We start from the raw sequence: 14,287 nt of genomic DNA on the forward strand, positions 1-14,287 counted from the left end.
CGGGGCCGAATCCTCCAGCACCATCTCTGGGGCAGCCATGCCACCAAGAGCAGCACAACCCATGAAGAAGCTGGCACTGAGGGAAAGCGGGGAACGTGCTGGTGGCCGGGGTGGGGGGCTGCCTGCGTCCCCTCCCCATCATCCCTGACCGACTGTATTCTGGCTCTGAGGAGCGCTTGGCTCCACCTTCCGCCCTTCCCTCCCCCGGTGCTAAGCAGCAAAGCCAGCTAGAGGCATCCAGCTGGGGTATTAGTAAAAACCAAGCCTCCCTCTAGGAATGGCACTCGCCTGAGAGCCTCCTCACACGCCGTGCGCCCTGACGCTGCTGGGGCCAGGACGGAGAACAGGGGGGCTATTGGGATACAAATTACAGCCTTCGCGGGATCTGCCCGGCACACCAGCCAGCAATGTAAGTTTTCCTACCTGAGCTCACTCGCAGGCGCGCACACGTTCTCTCGTGCTTTTTTCCCCCTCTACTTTCTCTTACTTTTTTCGGTCTCCCCAGTGAGGGTTCGTGTCGCCCTCCGAAACTGGAGAAATAGCAGCCCTTGCTCTGCGCTGGCTCTTTTTAAACTAAGCCAGAGGCATGCTTTTCTATCACTTCTTTTTTTTCTTTTTCAATTTTTTTTTTTTTTAATTTCTGGATGAGGAGGATAGAGAGGCCTTTATTTTTGGAGTGTTTCTTTCTCCAAGGGAAAGGAACAGCAAGGAATTGCTGCACGGCAGCAGGGACTTTTAGGAGTGACTGCAGACAGAAGGAGAGAGGAGGAGTGTGTGGGGCAGGCAACCCGAAGCCTTGGCTTGTCCCAAAGTTAAATTTGGTTTGTATCTCTCAGTCTATGTACATGAATGTGAATACGCATATGCGTACACACACATCGGCAGGCGTGTGTGTGGGGGGCGTGCGCTGTATATGTATTTTAAGTTTTTGATTTATGAGCTGCGAGAGGAGGGTGAGGGATGGGGTGTCCCCACAGAGGTACTTTCCCACAGCTGGGATCGGGGTCTCCGGGTGCGGATAGGGGTCGGGCCTGGTTCCCTGCCCGGTGGTGCTGCCCGCTCGGCTTCCCCGGTAGCTGAGATATAGGTCCCTTCTGATTTTTGGATATGGTGCCAGTGCTCCCCCTGCCATGCTTCCCCCCAGGCATCGTGCTGGCATTTCACCACATGTCTTTGAAAGAAAGGGGCGCTTCCCCACACAAGTTTTACAGCCATCCCCGCCATCCCGCTCCCTGTGGGAAGCTGCGCCTGGGCAGGACAGTCCATGTCTCTCTCCTTTCAGGTCCCCAACCCCCCTTATCCCTCTTGCCGCAGGCCCCTCCGCACATGTCAGCTCCAGACGATTGCAGAGATAGGGAGCAATATCCTAATTAATCAGGGGCCCCAACCCATCCCCACCCCCATTGATCACGGGTTTTGCGGTGTGCACGGCAATTGCTTTGCTTGCGCTTTTATCAAGTGGCCCCTGTCTCGTGGTCAGCTCTTCAGAGATCTTGGAGTCCCTTTCAGATTTGGTGGTTGCTTCTCCTTTTCTCTCTTTTTCTGCCCCTCTTTCCTTTCTTTCCTTTGTTTTTGTCTTCCTCCCTCCCCTCCCCAGTGAGAAGAAGGATATCAAGAAGGATATCAAAAGGGCTCAAGAGCAACAATGGCCGATGATCAAGACCTTTCGGAGGTGGAGATGAGCCCGGTGGGCTCTGAAGATCACCACTGCCTTTCACCAGGACCCTCCATGGCATCGGACAACTCTCCACACCTCACCGGCTCTGGGAATGGGGAGATGGGGAAGGTCAAAAAGGAAAACCAAGACTCGGAGGCGGACGACGACAAGTTCCCGGTGTGCATCCGTGAGGCAGTCAGCCAGGTGCTGAGCGGCTATGACTGGACCCTGGTACCCATGCCCGTCCGGGTCAATGGAAGTAACAAGAGCAAACCTCACGTCAAGCGGCCCATGAATGCCTTCATGGTCTGGGCACAGGCTGCCCGGAGGAAATTGGCTGACCAGTACCCGCACCTCCACAACGCTGAGCTCAGTAAGACCTTGGGGAAGCTCTGGAGGTAAGAGTGGGCGGGCAGAGGGGGAGCGCCAGGGCTGAGGTCTGGAGGTGTCCTGAGGAGGACTATGCGGTCATGTGGAAGAACGGAGACTTAGTGGGATGGAACGGGTGACTGGGGCAAGAGTGGTTGTTGGATGTAGTGAAGGCTTCCTCAGCAGAGCTCCAACCTGGGCCATAGCCCTTTCCACGTTTCCCACTAATCTCCCCAGTTGTTCCTGACCACAACACTCTCATCCTGGTCCTCTCCTGCCTGACTGTCAGGGGACATCTTGTTTTCTTTCTCCAGTAATGGTCTCACCCTCTCCATTGGGCCAAGTTGTGCACTATCAGGAACTGGGCTGAGCCCCATCCAACTTAACTCACGGGTGGCTGGCTCAAGCCTGTTTGGACTCAGGTCCAAAAGCCCACAGGGGTTGTTCTCCATGCAGTGCCGCAGAGTGAGTGGGAAACCAAGTTACGGCTGAGGAGGACGGTCAAAGGAAAGGAGCCAGGCAGTCAGAGCTCCGCAGCCATCCTTCCCAGGATGGTCCCAGTTTTGGCAGACCGTGTAGGTGCCGCAAGATGGACAAGCAGAGACCTTGCTAGAAAGTGGGGCTGAGGCTTAGCAGAAAGGAAGATACCTGCAACACTCCAGGCCGTAGCAGGCTCTCTTGCAACATGCTGGCTCAAACCAGCCCCATCTCCCTTTGCAGCTAGAGAGATGCCCTCCCTTCTTGCCGGCACACATAACGCTCGTCCTTCTGGCCCCACCAGTTTGTTGCACCCATTTTCATTTTGGTTTTGTGCAGATCCTCGGGTCCTTTATGTACCCTCCCAAACCCGCTCCTCCTTCACCTGGCAGACTGATAGGCTGCTGTGATTGATCGCAGCCGGCCCACAGGTGTGCAGAGAGCCGTCACGCCCAAGCCAAGCATGTCAGGCTGGCTGTGCCACTTCTTTTCCATCGGACGGTCTCTGCTGATAACCCCATCAGCCTGTTAGAAACGCTTGCTGCCACAAGTCCCCAGTATCATTCCCCTAGCTCGCCTTGCATCAACCAACGCGAACCAAGGCTCACGCAAACAGGCCCTCTCATTCTCCCTCCTGCCTTCATGGCAATTTGTGGAAGAATCCCTCAGTCTTGGATGGGCCAAAAGACATTTTTCCAAGCAGAAACAAAACATACTCCATCCAGCAGTTGATGCTGAGGTCTTCCCCTGGCTTCAAACCTCTTTGCTCACAGGGAACCGAGCCCTTGGGCATTAGCTTCTCCCTCTGCTACATCAGCCCATCTACCCCAACCCACCAGTGGCTAGTGTAACCCTAGCAAAGGGATTTCTTTGGGAAGTCGAAGTCAGAGCGTGACTGCAGCTGTTTCATCTGATGCTCTTTCCCGCTTTGTTCCCCGCTGCCTTCCCTTCACCATGGCACTTGTTCTCACCTGGGGCTCTGCTGCCAGCCTCTGGACTGTGAAGCTGTGCTGGAAGCGGGGTGCATGTGGGGTGAAACCATCTTTTTTGTTCCCGAAGTATTATTTCAAGGTATCATTCCTTTATTGCAAAATATTGCCAGATTTTAGAGTAACGGTCTCCCTCCAGACACTGAAAATTTCCCTTGAAAATACAGCAGAGCAGTGAAACCCTCCATAGACATCGCATTCAGAGCACAGAGAGACACAGCCCCCGGCCCGTGGCCACATTCATGCATCCGATTGCCTCCCTGCTCCCAGGACATGGCTCCCGCTTCTGCCTGCATGGGACTCAGAGCAGGGGGACGCTGCCGCTAGACAATGGTGGAGGTCCCTGGGTGTTCCCTAGGGTGCCATGAGGCCAGGGAGCGTGGGTCAGGCTGATAAGCTTGCGCGATGAGGTCTGGAGCTGTTGCATGCTGCTGGGTTTGCCACCCGTCTGCTTTGCTTGAACGTGTCTCCTATCCGAGTGTCCCTGGCGCCGGCTGTGGCTCTCCAAGCCACCTCAGCCCCTACGGGGACAGTACAGCTGGGTAAGCTGGGTTCTGGGTGCAGCCGGTGTCTGGCCTGGGTAGGACCACATGTGTGTGTCTTTCTGTGAGGCTGGGGGGGAAATATCAGCCCACAAAACTCCAGGGGAGGTGGCCCAAAGTTTACCAAGAGAGTAGCCCTGGGCTTCGCCTTCCAGTCATGGTACGGTTGAGTTTTCCACCATTGAGGTTCCCGCTGCCCTCACCTGTGCTGTCCCCAAGGTATAGCTCCTACGTGTTGGTACAACTGTGAGCAGCCAGCTTTAGCTCTGGACAGCTTGATTTCAAACGTTTGACGAGGGTTCCTGCTAAGAGCCCTGGCTGACGGTGTATTATCTCCATTCTTACAAAGGGGCCACCCAAACCCTACAGCCTACATTGCTAGTTGCTCTGGAAAATGTGAGCGACAGAATTCCATGTGGGCTGCTCTGCCCATTATACAGAAAATGGGCACAAGAGGCAGAGAGATGAGCGGTGGTGAACACAGGAATTGCCTGCAGACCACCGTTAAACCAAAGGTCCCCAGCGACTGGTGCTGGGTGGGGACGGCAGAGGCTGGGAAATCTTGGAAGGCCGCTAGCAGATTAAGCGATAACCCCAGCGCTGTCCCACGTGCTCCTCTGCAAAACGGACTGCAATGGCCTGGGCTTTTTTTAAAGCGTGGCTTTTTGTGCTGGCTCTGTGCCACCGCCATGTCCTCCATGGGCCCCAGCCCTCGCTGGGAAGGGCTGCAGGACACACCTCAATGGCCGTGTTGGCCCCCAAGTGTGGTGCCGGGGGCTTACGGCCCCATCCACCTCTCCCAGTCTGTACCGACTTAGGGTGCATGAGGGGTGCAGTCAACGAACCGAAAGTACTAAAAAAGAAGAAAGGAGGGTTTCCATGCTTGACAGTCATGAAAACTCACCCTGGCTGCTTTCCTTCCCCGGGGTGGGACAGGGAGCAACTCTCAAATGGATGCCGGCTGCTGAAAATGTCGGCATGACTCTCAGCCAAAATGCCAGCCAGCACCGCCTCCAGGGCCAAAAACAAGTGAGGCACAGGAATAAGGGGAGGAAGGCTCAGTAGGGAGGAGCAAGGGGACCCGATGGAGGGATCTTTGCATGGGTGTGGCAGCACCCAGGGAATAGGGTCATGCCCACAAAATCCGGGCTGTAGATATGTAGGAGAGCCCATCCCGCCTGCTTTCTGCTCCCAGCCAGCCCTCACCTTGCATCAGCCCCCATGCCTGACCCCATCACCGCCGCACTGACTCATCGGCAGCTGAGTCCCAGCGCAGGCCTCTGGCCTCTGGCCACCGAGCCAGTTGCCTGGCACGCAGCGTGGTGCAACGTCTGGCGGCAGAAGGGGAGGCTGCAAGAGGCCAGCGGAAAGATTTTAGCCCTTCTTTCTCCTCCCGGAGTGGGGCGCTGGATGCTCTTGCCCTGAGCCTCCCCTTGGCTTGGAGGTGAGCATTCGGTGGCGGGGCAGGTGGCGAGGGCTCAGTTAAGCTCCATGAAGGGCTTTGCTCTGTGATCCATAACTTCTCTGCTCGTGAGAGATTCCTTTGCTCCCTGAGGAGCAGTGTGGGGCAGGAGGGGGAGGGCAGGAAGCAAGTGAAATCCAAATCCCCCCAAATCTCCTGGCCTTTGCCTGCTCGCACCAGTTTCACTTTGCTAAAGCCGATTTGAGCTCTGATCCCAGGGGGAGGGAAGAGGGAGCAGGCAGCCTTGGGAAGGAGAAGGCAAAGACACGGGGACTGGACTTGCCACTGTCCTGCTGGTGGCACTGCCCGTGGGCTGCTGTGAAGGGGCGAGAAGGTGAGGTACTCGGGCATAGCTCAGAGGGCAGGGATCTGACTCCTGCATAGCCTCGAGTGGCTCTGGTTCACGTCATCCACCAGACGCATCTGGGAGGCTGAGCTTTGGTATCCATGGGAAGCTCTGCTCTGAGCTCACCCTGCGGTATGCCCTGCAGGTCAAAGCTGGCTGTGCAGCCTACAGCCCTCTGGCTCCAAGAGGTGCCCACATAGAAAGAGACCTTTCATTCCCAACCGCAGCATTTTATTAGCTTTGGCACCATGTGAGCTGGGAGCGCAGGGATGCTGGAGCCCGGCTGCCTTGTAGTGAAGCATCCTGGGTTGCAAGGCTGCAGGGTTTGCCTCTACTCTCCATCTCTCATGGAGGTGGGGCGTTCTGCAAGGATGAAAGTTTTCTGTAGGTAAGGTCGCCTCCTAGTCCATGATGCCTATGAGGGTTGGCCGGGCTGTCCCTTCGGAACCCTCAGATGGCCATCTGGAGCAGCGCAGGCTGAGCAATCAGAGTCCTCCTGGATGTGTGACTGTGGTGTACAGTGCAGGAGGGAGACAGGAAAGCTGGTGCTGGATTCATGGTGGCTCAGTTGCTTTAATCTCCAAGATTAAGGCAGTGGAGGAATGCGGTGTGCGGCTGCGACCTGCTCAGGCTGCCTGGAGTGAACCCAGGTCAGCACCATAAGGGGCTCCAGCCAGACCTTCTGGCTGCCAGCTGCGGGGTCTGCGCAAGGAGCAGGGAGAAAAGGTGGTGCTTCGAAACCTACTCATTATTTGTTGGCAACTCCTTTGATCGCCTGCCAGATTTATTTCTGTGCTCCTTGAGCCATGTCTCCTCTTGGTCTTCAGTTTTTCAGGCCTGTTCAGGCCTTTGTGTCTTCCTCAATGCTTACAGTTTAACAGAATTGGTCACATTTTAGTGCTAAGTGCTTCAGGGGTACCAAGGTGCTGGCACAGCCCTATTCCCAGGTAGTTCTTTTGTTGGAGGGGGAAAGGGCGTGGACATCTCATAAGTGGAATATTTTTTGCCATCTGGGAGCCCTGCCATTTCTAATAGCTGTTGGAGTTGCAAGTCATGGGAAGACTGGTCCCTTCTGAGAGCACTGGTTTCTGGTTGGAAGCAGGATGAACTTGAGTCACAAGAATATTTGAGGGGGAAAATCATAAAATGAAACTGAAGTGCTTCCAACCGAGACGCTGCTAAAGGCTTGAGCAATGAGGCTGATGTCATCTTCAAGTACTCTGAGCCATCCTGCCCGCACATTTCACCATTTCCTCAGAGAGCCTATCTTAACTAGAGCAGCTCATGATCTGGCAGGAATACAGAGAAAGAGCTTACATTTCTGCCGTCTCTTTCATCCAGAGACCAAAGCTCATCTATTTCTACAAGGCTAGCAATATAGTAGCTGGGTTTTTTTTTACAACTGCTTGGCTAAGTTCAAGACGGGCTGGTCCCTTGTGCTTCAGGCTTTTGCATTATCCATGTCTTAGGTGAGCAGGAGCTCCAGGAATGGCAGAACACACTGTTCCCCCATCTTCAAAATTTTCTTTAACTCCCTTTTAGGATATTGCAAGATGCTTAAAGGCCCAGCAAACTCCATGCAGCAATGTGGGTATTGTGGAGCCAACACCAATTCCTGCCTTTTGTGTTCAGCAGAGCCTCAAACTTGGAGGAGAGCCTATGGAAGGGTGGGAGGTTAAACTGGAATAAATACAGTCTGGGGAAGAGCAAGAGACATGCGGGAGGCAGCATGACAGGTAGCAAGGGTGTGCCACACTGCCTTAATCCAAAGGATGATCCCAACTGCCCTTAATTTGCCCAAACTCTTTGAAAGCAGCTTGCTAGCCTTATTTTACACGACTGTAAACGGCTGTGCTTTGCCTTTGGGCAACGTAAGAGAAGATGCTGAGCTTACTGAGGTGAGAAGCATCACGCAGCTGGGAAAGGGGCACCCAGTGCTAGCACCACCCAGGGTTTAATAATTAACAACGAGGAGGAAAGCATTGCGGTCTCCACTAAAACGCTTCCAAGCTCTCCCTGTTGTTCTGGGAAATACTCTCAATGGGGCAACACCCTGACATCTGGATTTACATGCTGTGTCCCACGATGCTGTGTATAGGTGTTTTTTAATGTACTTGCCCCTTTCTTTCTCCTTTTCTCTTATTTACCACGTTGGCCTCTGTAGACTGCTGAACGAAAGTGACAAGCGGCCCTTTATTGAAGAGGCAGAGCGGCTGAGGATGCAGCACAAGAAGGACCATCCTGATTACAAGTACCAGCCCCGCCGGCGGAAAAACGGCAAGGCCACGCAGGGCGAAGGTGAAGGCCAGGTGGAGGGGGAGGCTGGCGGGGCTGCTGCCATCCAGGCCCACTACAAGAACGCCCATCTGGACCACAGGCATCCTGGTGAAGGGTCGCCCATGTCTGATGGTCATCCAGAACACTCCTCAGGTGAGTTCCAGGTCTCCATGAATCTACTGACAGTTTACAGCCAACTTGGAGGCTCAAAAAAGACAAGTCATCACGGTGAAAGCCTTAGTGATATGGCTCACACCTTGCTCTTGACCCAACACACTCTGCTGGAGTCAGCAGCACAGGGACGTGCCTAAGTTTTACGGGCACTTGCATTCCTCTGGTCAGGCAAGTATCGTTGCACCTTCCCTCTTTTTCCATAAGATGATATAAAAAGGTTTGGTTTTGGCTGGCTATTTCTCTCTCCTTCCACTGAAGTCTCCAGCCGGACAGCTGCTGGCATACTAGGAGGAGCGGAGCTAGGCTGTGTGTAGAGCCAGGCATAAAGCAGTAACTCACCTCTTCTCTCTCTTTCCTCCTCAAAATGTTTTTCACGTTGCAGGTCAGAGCCATGGGCCCCCCACACCTCCTACCACCCCTAAGACCGAGCTGCAGGCAGGCAAAGCTGACTCCAAACGAGAAGGGCGTTCCCTGGGGGAAGGAGGAAAGCCACACATTGACTTTGGCAATGTGGACATCGGGGAGATCAGCCATGAAGTGATGTCCAACATGGAGACCTTTGATGTCAACGAATTCGACCAGTACCTGCCGCCCAACGGACACGCCGGCCACCCAGGCCATGTTGGAGGCTACGCGGCAGCAGCGGCTGCTGGCTATGGCCTTGGGAGCGCCCTGGCTGCAGCCAGCGGACACTCCGCCTGGATCTCCAAGCAGCATGGAGTCTCCTTGTCCACTGCCACCTCATCGGTGGTGGACTCCAAGGCCCAGGTGAAAACGGAGGGGTCCACCCCTGGAGGTCATTACACTGATCAGCCCTCCACCTCCCAGATAGCTTACACATCCCTGAGTCTGCCCCACTACGGTTCAGCCTTCCCCTCCATCTCAAGACCACAGTTTGACTACCCAGACCACCAGCCCTCAGGACCCTACTACAGCCATTCCACCCAAGCCTCTGGCCTCTATTCTGCCTTCTCCTATATGGGACCTTCCCAACGTCCCCTTTACACTGCCATCTCTGACCCTGCACCATCCGTGCCACAGTCGCATAGCCCCACACATTGGGAACAGCCCGTGTATACGACTCTCTCCAGACCGTAGGGAACGGGGAACAGTGACCGAAGCAGCGACGGAAAGGCTCCGAAGAATCAGCACAGGCAGAAGAGCCTCCGAACTCCGAGGTCACTCAGTGCCATCCAGCCACCAGAACCCACTGAGTATACAGAAGTGCCTTTCTTGACCCCGGCAATCGCTGGCTCACTCGCCTGGAGGAAGGTTTTTCGCCCTTTCGCCCTTTACCAATTTCACGCAGGCCACGCGACTGGCTTGCAACACCTTATTGGCCTTCTAGATGAGGAGGATTCTAGACATGGAGTGACTGGTCCGTGGTGGGTTTCGTTGTGCGCACCCTGGACTGTACAGTGAGAGAGACTGTCCCTTCCTTCCCCTCCCGAAACTGCTCCAGGGAGTTAGTAAGTGTTTCCAACAGGCCACAATGGCCAACACTTTGTCACCTGCTGCGGGTGAAGGGTGGTTGCTCAGCCTTGGTGAACCTGTTATGGGAGGAGTAGTAGGGAGAACGGCACGGCTGGCTTCCTCGCGATCAGTGTCGTGCAGCAGTCCTGCCTAAGATTCAGACATACATGAATCTTGAACCCCGCTGGAAGACCAATCTACGCTTGTTTCCCTGCTGATTTCCACAGCTGCATCCTAGCTTTTCTCCCCGCCTCTTCTCTCCATCCTGTCTCCGTTTAATCCCACGCTCTTTCCTGCATGGAGATTTTAAGGCTTGCCTGAACAACACGTAGGACTCAGGAATCGCATTTATTCAGTCATATTCGGTCTTAGTGTCAGTCATATCACAGAACATATGTGCAGGAGAGGTAGGGAAGGACTAGTGAATCATTAAGGTGCTGTGGGTGAATCCTCCTTTCTTGCAATTACTCTACATCACCCATTTATGTCTGGCATCTCTGGCATCTCTAGTCTTTTCTAATCTCTTCAGGATCCCCAACAACCTCTGAGCAAACTTGATACTTGCTCTTCCGCGTCTGACTGTGCCTGCCTGAAATGAAGAGGCACCAAAAAAAGCTACTATGCACTTCCCAACATCCCAAGTTGCTTCCAATACTCTCCTTGAACCCCCACTCCAAACTCAGGCTGATGGGGTATGCATCCCTGCTTGGTTGTTCATCATGTCTTCCAGTCAGTCAACACCTCCCTCCTACCTACGCTGAGGATGGAAAGATACTCCTGCGGCTTTAAGCAAGGCAGATACGCACCCAATCTTGGATGAGTGTAAAGAAAAGAAGACTATTTAGGTGCAAAGGAATTTGTTTTCCCCTTTGGGTTTCAAACTGGAAGCGACAAGCTCTCGTGGTCAGATCAACCTCCTTTTTTCAGGCCAACACCTGAGGACAGTCTGCTTACTTCTCCTTTGTCACCTCCTGGACTGGGGTGGTTGGTCATGCCAGGGAGTGAACTGGCACAAAAGTTGCTGCAGGAAAAAAATTACTCCTGGCACTTGATCACAGAGACACATTGTGAGACCTTCCAATGGATATTCCAGATAAAATACTTTGACCAAATGTGGACTGTGATCAGTGCCCAGCGATCCCTCTGCTGATATGACTGTCAGATGCCCTTCCTGCCTCCCTTAGCTATGGATGACTTATCCTCGTGGTGTCTGAAAAGATCATGTAGAATGTTTGCTCCTTGTACGCATGTAACCTCTTCCAGCCCTGTCCCCTTATTTATGCAAGTAGCACCTTCCTCCCCCACCTCCCTTTCCCCAGTCCCTATGCTGTCCTAGCACCATTAACTCTGCATTAAACATACGGAATAATAAACTTAAAAGTTTCATTTTCACGTGTCTGGGTTTTTTTGACCTCTTTCCTGCAAATCTCTCGGTTTTTTTCCCCCAGTAAGTGCATGATGGGTCACACCACCACCACACATCACACCACTATGCATGGCCTTCCTCTGCCTGTCATGAAGAGGACACAGGCAGAACTCTGACTGGCTCCTTCACAGAGATGAAACTCACCTTCTGTTCACGCTCCAGCTCCAGTCATTACTTTAGTGAGAAATGTAGTAACACTGCCCTTCAGCTAAGATTCAGCACATGCAATTAACAGCATTGTTTTGCATGTGCTTCATCCAAGAATTTCTTAGTGTGACTGTTAGTGCTCTCCAGAACAGGAGCGTGGGGTTTCTCGTCTTGGTTCCTCATCACCAGGTGGCAGATGACGTACCTTCAAAAACAAAACTTCCCAACATACACAAACTTGTGTAATTTGGAAGCAACCATTAATTTCTCTGTAGAAACTCCACCACCCAGCCTGTTGCCTTCCATAAGCAAGAACCTAAATACAAACACACACAGACAGTATATTCAAGAACAGATGTAGACATCTTCTTACTTGTTGAAGAAGACATCCTGGGTGTAGTCAGGTGGCTATCTGAAGATATTAGGATAGAAAATGTACAGCAGATATCGGTCAGCTTAGGAACATCTCTGAAGGCCAATGGTAGCACGGTAGGATCCCAATTAACACAGAGACTCCACAAGAATTACAAATTACAAATTCCAAAGGGTTTCAATGCTGACGCGTGTGATCGATCCAGTGAGTTTGTGTTCACCAAATGCTTTATGGGCGAGTAGAGTAAGCAGGATGTCTAGGAACCGTGGAACACGTTCAAAGCTTTTTAAAACTCACAGCACTATTTGGACGAAGTTCTGTGCAGGGCCAAGAGCAACAGCAGCAGAATGGCTTAATGGGTCGAACAATGGTACTCCATGCAAAATAGGACTGTGGCCACTCACTGGAGAGGAGGAGAAATCTCCGTCCCAAATTGCAGGCTGTGGGAAGAGTCCAGAAGGGAACTACTGCACTGCTGAGCTGGTCAGAAGCATGTGTGGGGAAGAAGGGAAGCTATAGGGGAGTTAGGGGTCAGAGAGCTGATCACAGTGGGGGGGAGACAGAAGGGACATGGTGTGGAGGAACAGAAGAGTGGGAAAAGAAAGTTCTTACCCATGCACAAGTACCCTTCTCCAGCTCTTCGGAAAGCAAATTAAGAAAGTGAGTGGGCTCTGCCTTAGGCATTCTCTAGTCAAAGGAGGTGCCTCCTCTCATCTAGGAGAGTCCTCACAACTAAGACAGGACTGAGAATGCCACTGGTAACAGAGGGGTTAACCACTCCTCCTGCAGCCTAGCAGGAGCTGGCCCGGCATCCTTCCCTATCCCTTTAATCGTATCTGATACAGATGCAAGGCTGGGGAGGGGAGGGAACAAAGAAGCCATTTAAAAAAAAAAAAAAAAAAAGGGACAAGAAAACGACCCCCGCACTCCATGGCAGACGCCAAAATGATTGCACAAAGGCACCATTTCAGGGCTGAAATTTCACCGCACCAACGTGATTAAAGGATTCCATGGAGGGTGGGGGGAGAAGGCTGAAGGCCACAGTGCTGCAAATTAACCTTTTCTTGGTAAGGATGGCCTGGACCAGGAAGCATTTGTGTTCCTCATAGCCGACCCCCTTCCCGCACCTGCAAGCGTCTCCACATTCCCTTTGACCTATCATTTTGCCCAGGGACCCATTCAGCTCTTGCATTATCACCTCCAAAACCAGCCCCTCCTGTGCACACCAACAGAGGAAGGATGGACTGGTGCTTTTACAGAGAGCAGTGAGAGAATGACATTCGTGGTTGGTTATATGAGCTGAGTTCCCAGGCAGGTGGATATAAAGTCCCTCTGGAACACGGATGCTCACGTGCAAGCACCAACCACGCATACAGCACGGAGAACGCACGCTTCATATATAAGCACAAGCTTTAGCACAGGCTAGTTGGAAATATTCTTTCTGGACCAGCATAAAGAGAAAAATTAATGTAAAGCAAAAACCATAGGTGAGGTGCACCTTCCCCCTTCTTCGCTTTAAAGCAAAAACCTAAAAATTCTGAGAGCACTTCTTAATAAGATCATGGAGAAAGACTTGGTGTGTTCTGTCCAAGAGCTCAGATCTTCCTCAGGCGGAGCAAGAACGCTGGGGCACACAGATCAAGGGATGGAAACTAGGCAGTGGCTGGCAGCCCTCGCAGATTGCAATGCATCCATCCAACTCTTGACTTGAGCGTGTAACCTCCCTGCACATCAGAGGCAGGAGTGCAGGTACCCGAAGGGGACAAACAACTGATCTTTCATCACGCTACAGATTAAAGGAACTCTAGGATTTAACTACTGTTGTGCCACCATACGAACCACCAGAGTACGTACAACTGAGACAGCTGCAAAGCGGGACACATCCAGGACCGTCAGCTCCACTGTGTGTCAGAAAAGGGCTGTACGAGGAGCAAGCGCGGCAACAACCTACAACTGCCACGCTGGTGGGACTGCGAGCGGCGACTGCGCTTCCGGCTGGGGCAGTGCCACTGAAAGGGGATCCCCACTTCTGATAAGCAGCAGGAGCAAGGAAACAATAGGTGATTTGAAGAGAGCTGCTCTACGATACTCCTGAGAAGCCCCACAGTCAGCCCCAGCCAGAGAGGAAATTGGGGGTTTCCACAGCAACCTGCTCAGGGCACAAAGGCCCAACTGTCTAGGGGGAAGCAACGGAGGTGTCCCAGCACTCTCTTTTAAAGAAGGGACGGGGTGGAGGGCTGGAGTCTTTCTGAAGCCAAAGTGCCTGCAAAAGCATTTTTCTACAGCAGGAGTTTAATTAGCTATCAGTCTTACAACCAGGGAGGAGCAGTGCGGGAGAAGGAAGAAGCAGTTATTGCAGTCTTCGGCCTAGCTAAAAGGCAGGGCGTTCACAGGTGAAAAAAGAAGCTGCAAGAAAAGCATGGCCCTTGGGTCCCTAATCTTACTAATCTAGCCCATGACACAGAAAAAGAATAGTGACCAAGCTGGTAGAGAGAAGTAAGAAAGTCTTCTCTTGGGCCTGTAGGACTGAGATGAAAGAGAAGGTGGGAATTAAAAAACACCGAACACATTTAGC

The 14,287-nt window shown here is 52.8% G+C and overlaps 1 protein-coding gene across 1 annotated transcript; it reads left to right on the forward strand.

Moving 5' to 3' along the window:
- The first annotated feature begins 241 nt into the window (after positions 1–241).
- Positions 242–11,158, forward strand: SOX10 (SRY-box transcription factor 10). Its single transcript, XM_010123808.2, has 4 exons — positions 242–409; positions 1,598–2,055; positions 8,007–8,272; positions 8,676–11,158. The coding sequence occupies exons 2-4, from the start codon at positions 1,646–1,648 to the stop codon at positions 9,389–9,391; spliced, it is 1,392 nt and encodes a 463-aa protein (XP_010122110.1). The 5' UTR covers positions 242–409; positions 1,598–1,645; the 3' UTR covers positions 9,392–11,158.
- Positions 11,159–14,287: the final 3,129 nt, after the last annotated feature.

The sequence above is a fragment of the Chlamydotis macqueenii genome, chromosome 1, assembly GCF_036417535.1.
Source record: "Chlamydotis macqueenii isolate bChlMac1 chromosome 1, bChlMac1.mat, whole genome shotgun sequence".
NCBI classification, from domain to species: Eukaryota; Metazoa; Chordata; class Aves; order Otidiformes; family Otididae; genus Chlamydotis; species Chlamydotis macqueenii.

Bases quoted from the DNA above. Each gene is read 5' to 3' on its own strand.
- SOX10 (XM_010123808.2), top strand. From the start codon at position 1,646: ATGGCCGATGATCAAGACCTTTCGGAGGTGGAGATGAGCCCGGTGGGC. The intron at 2,056-8,006 runs GTAAGAGTGGGC...TGGCCTCTGTAG, and splicing joins ACCTTGGGGAAGCTCTGGAG to ACTGCTGAACGAAAGTGACA. The intron at 8,273-8,675 runs GTGAGTTCCAGG...TTCACGTTGCAG, and splicing joins TCATCCAGAACACTCCTCAG to GTCAGAGCCATGGGCCCCCC.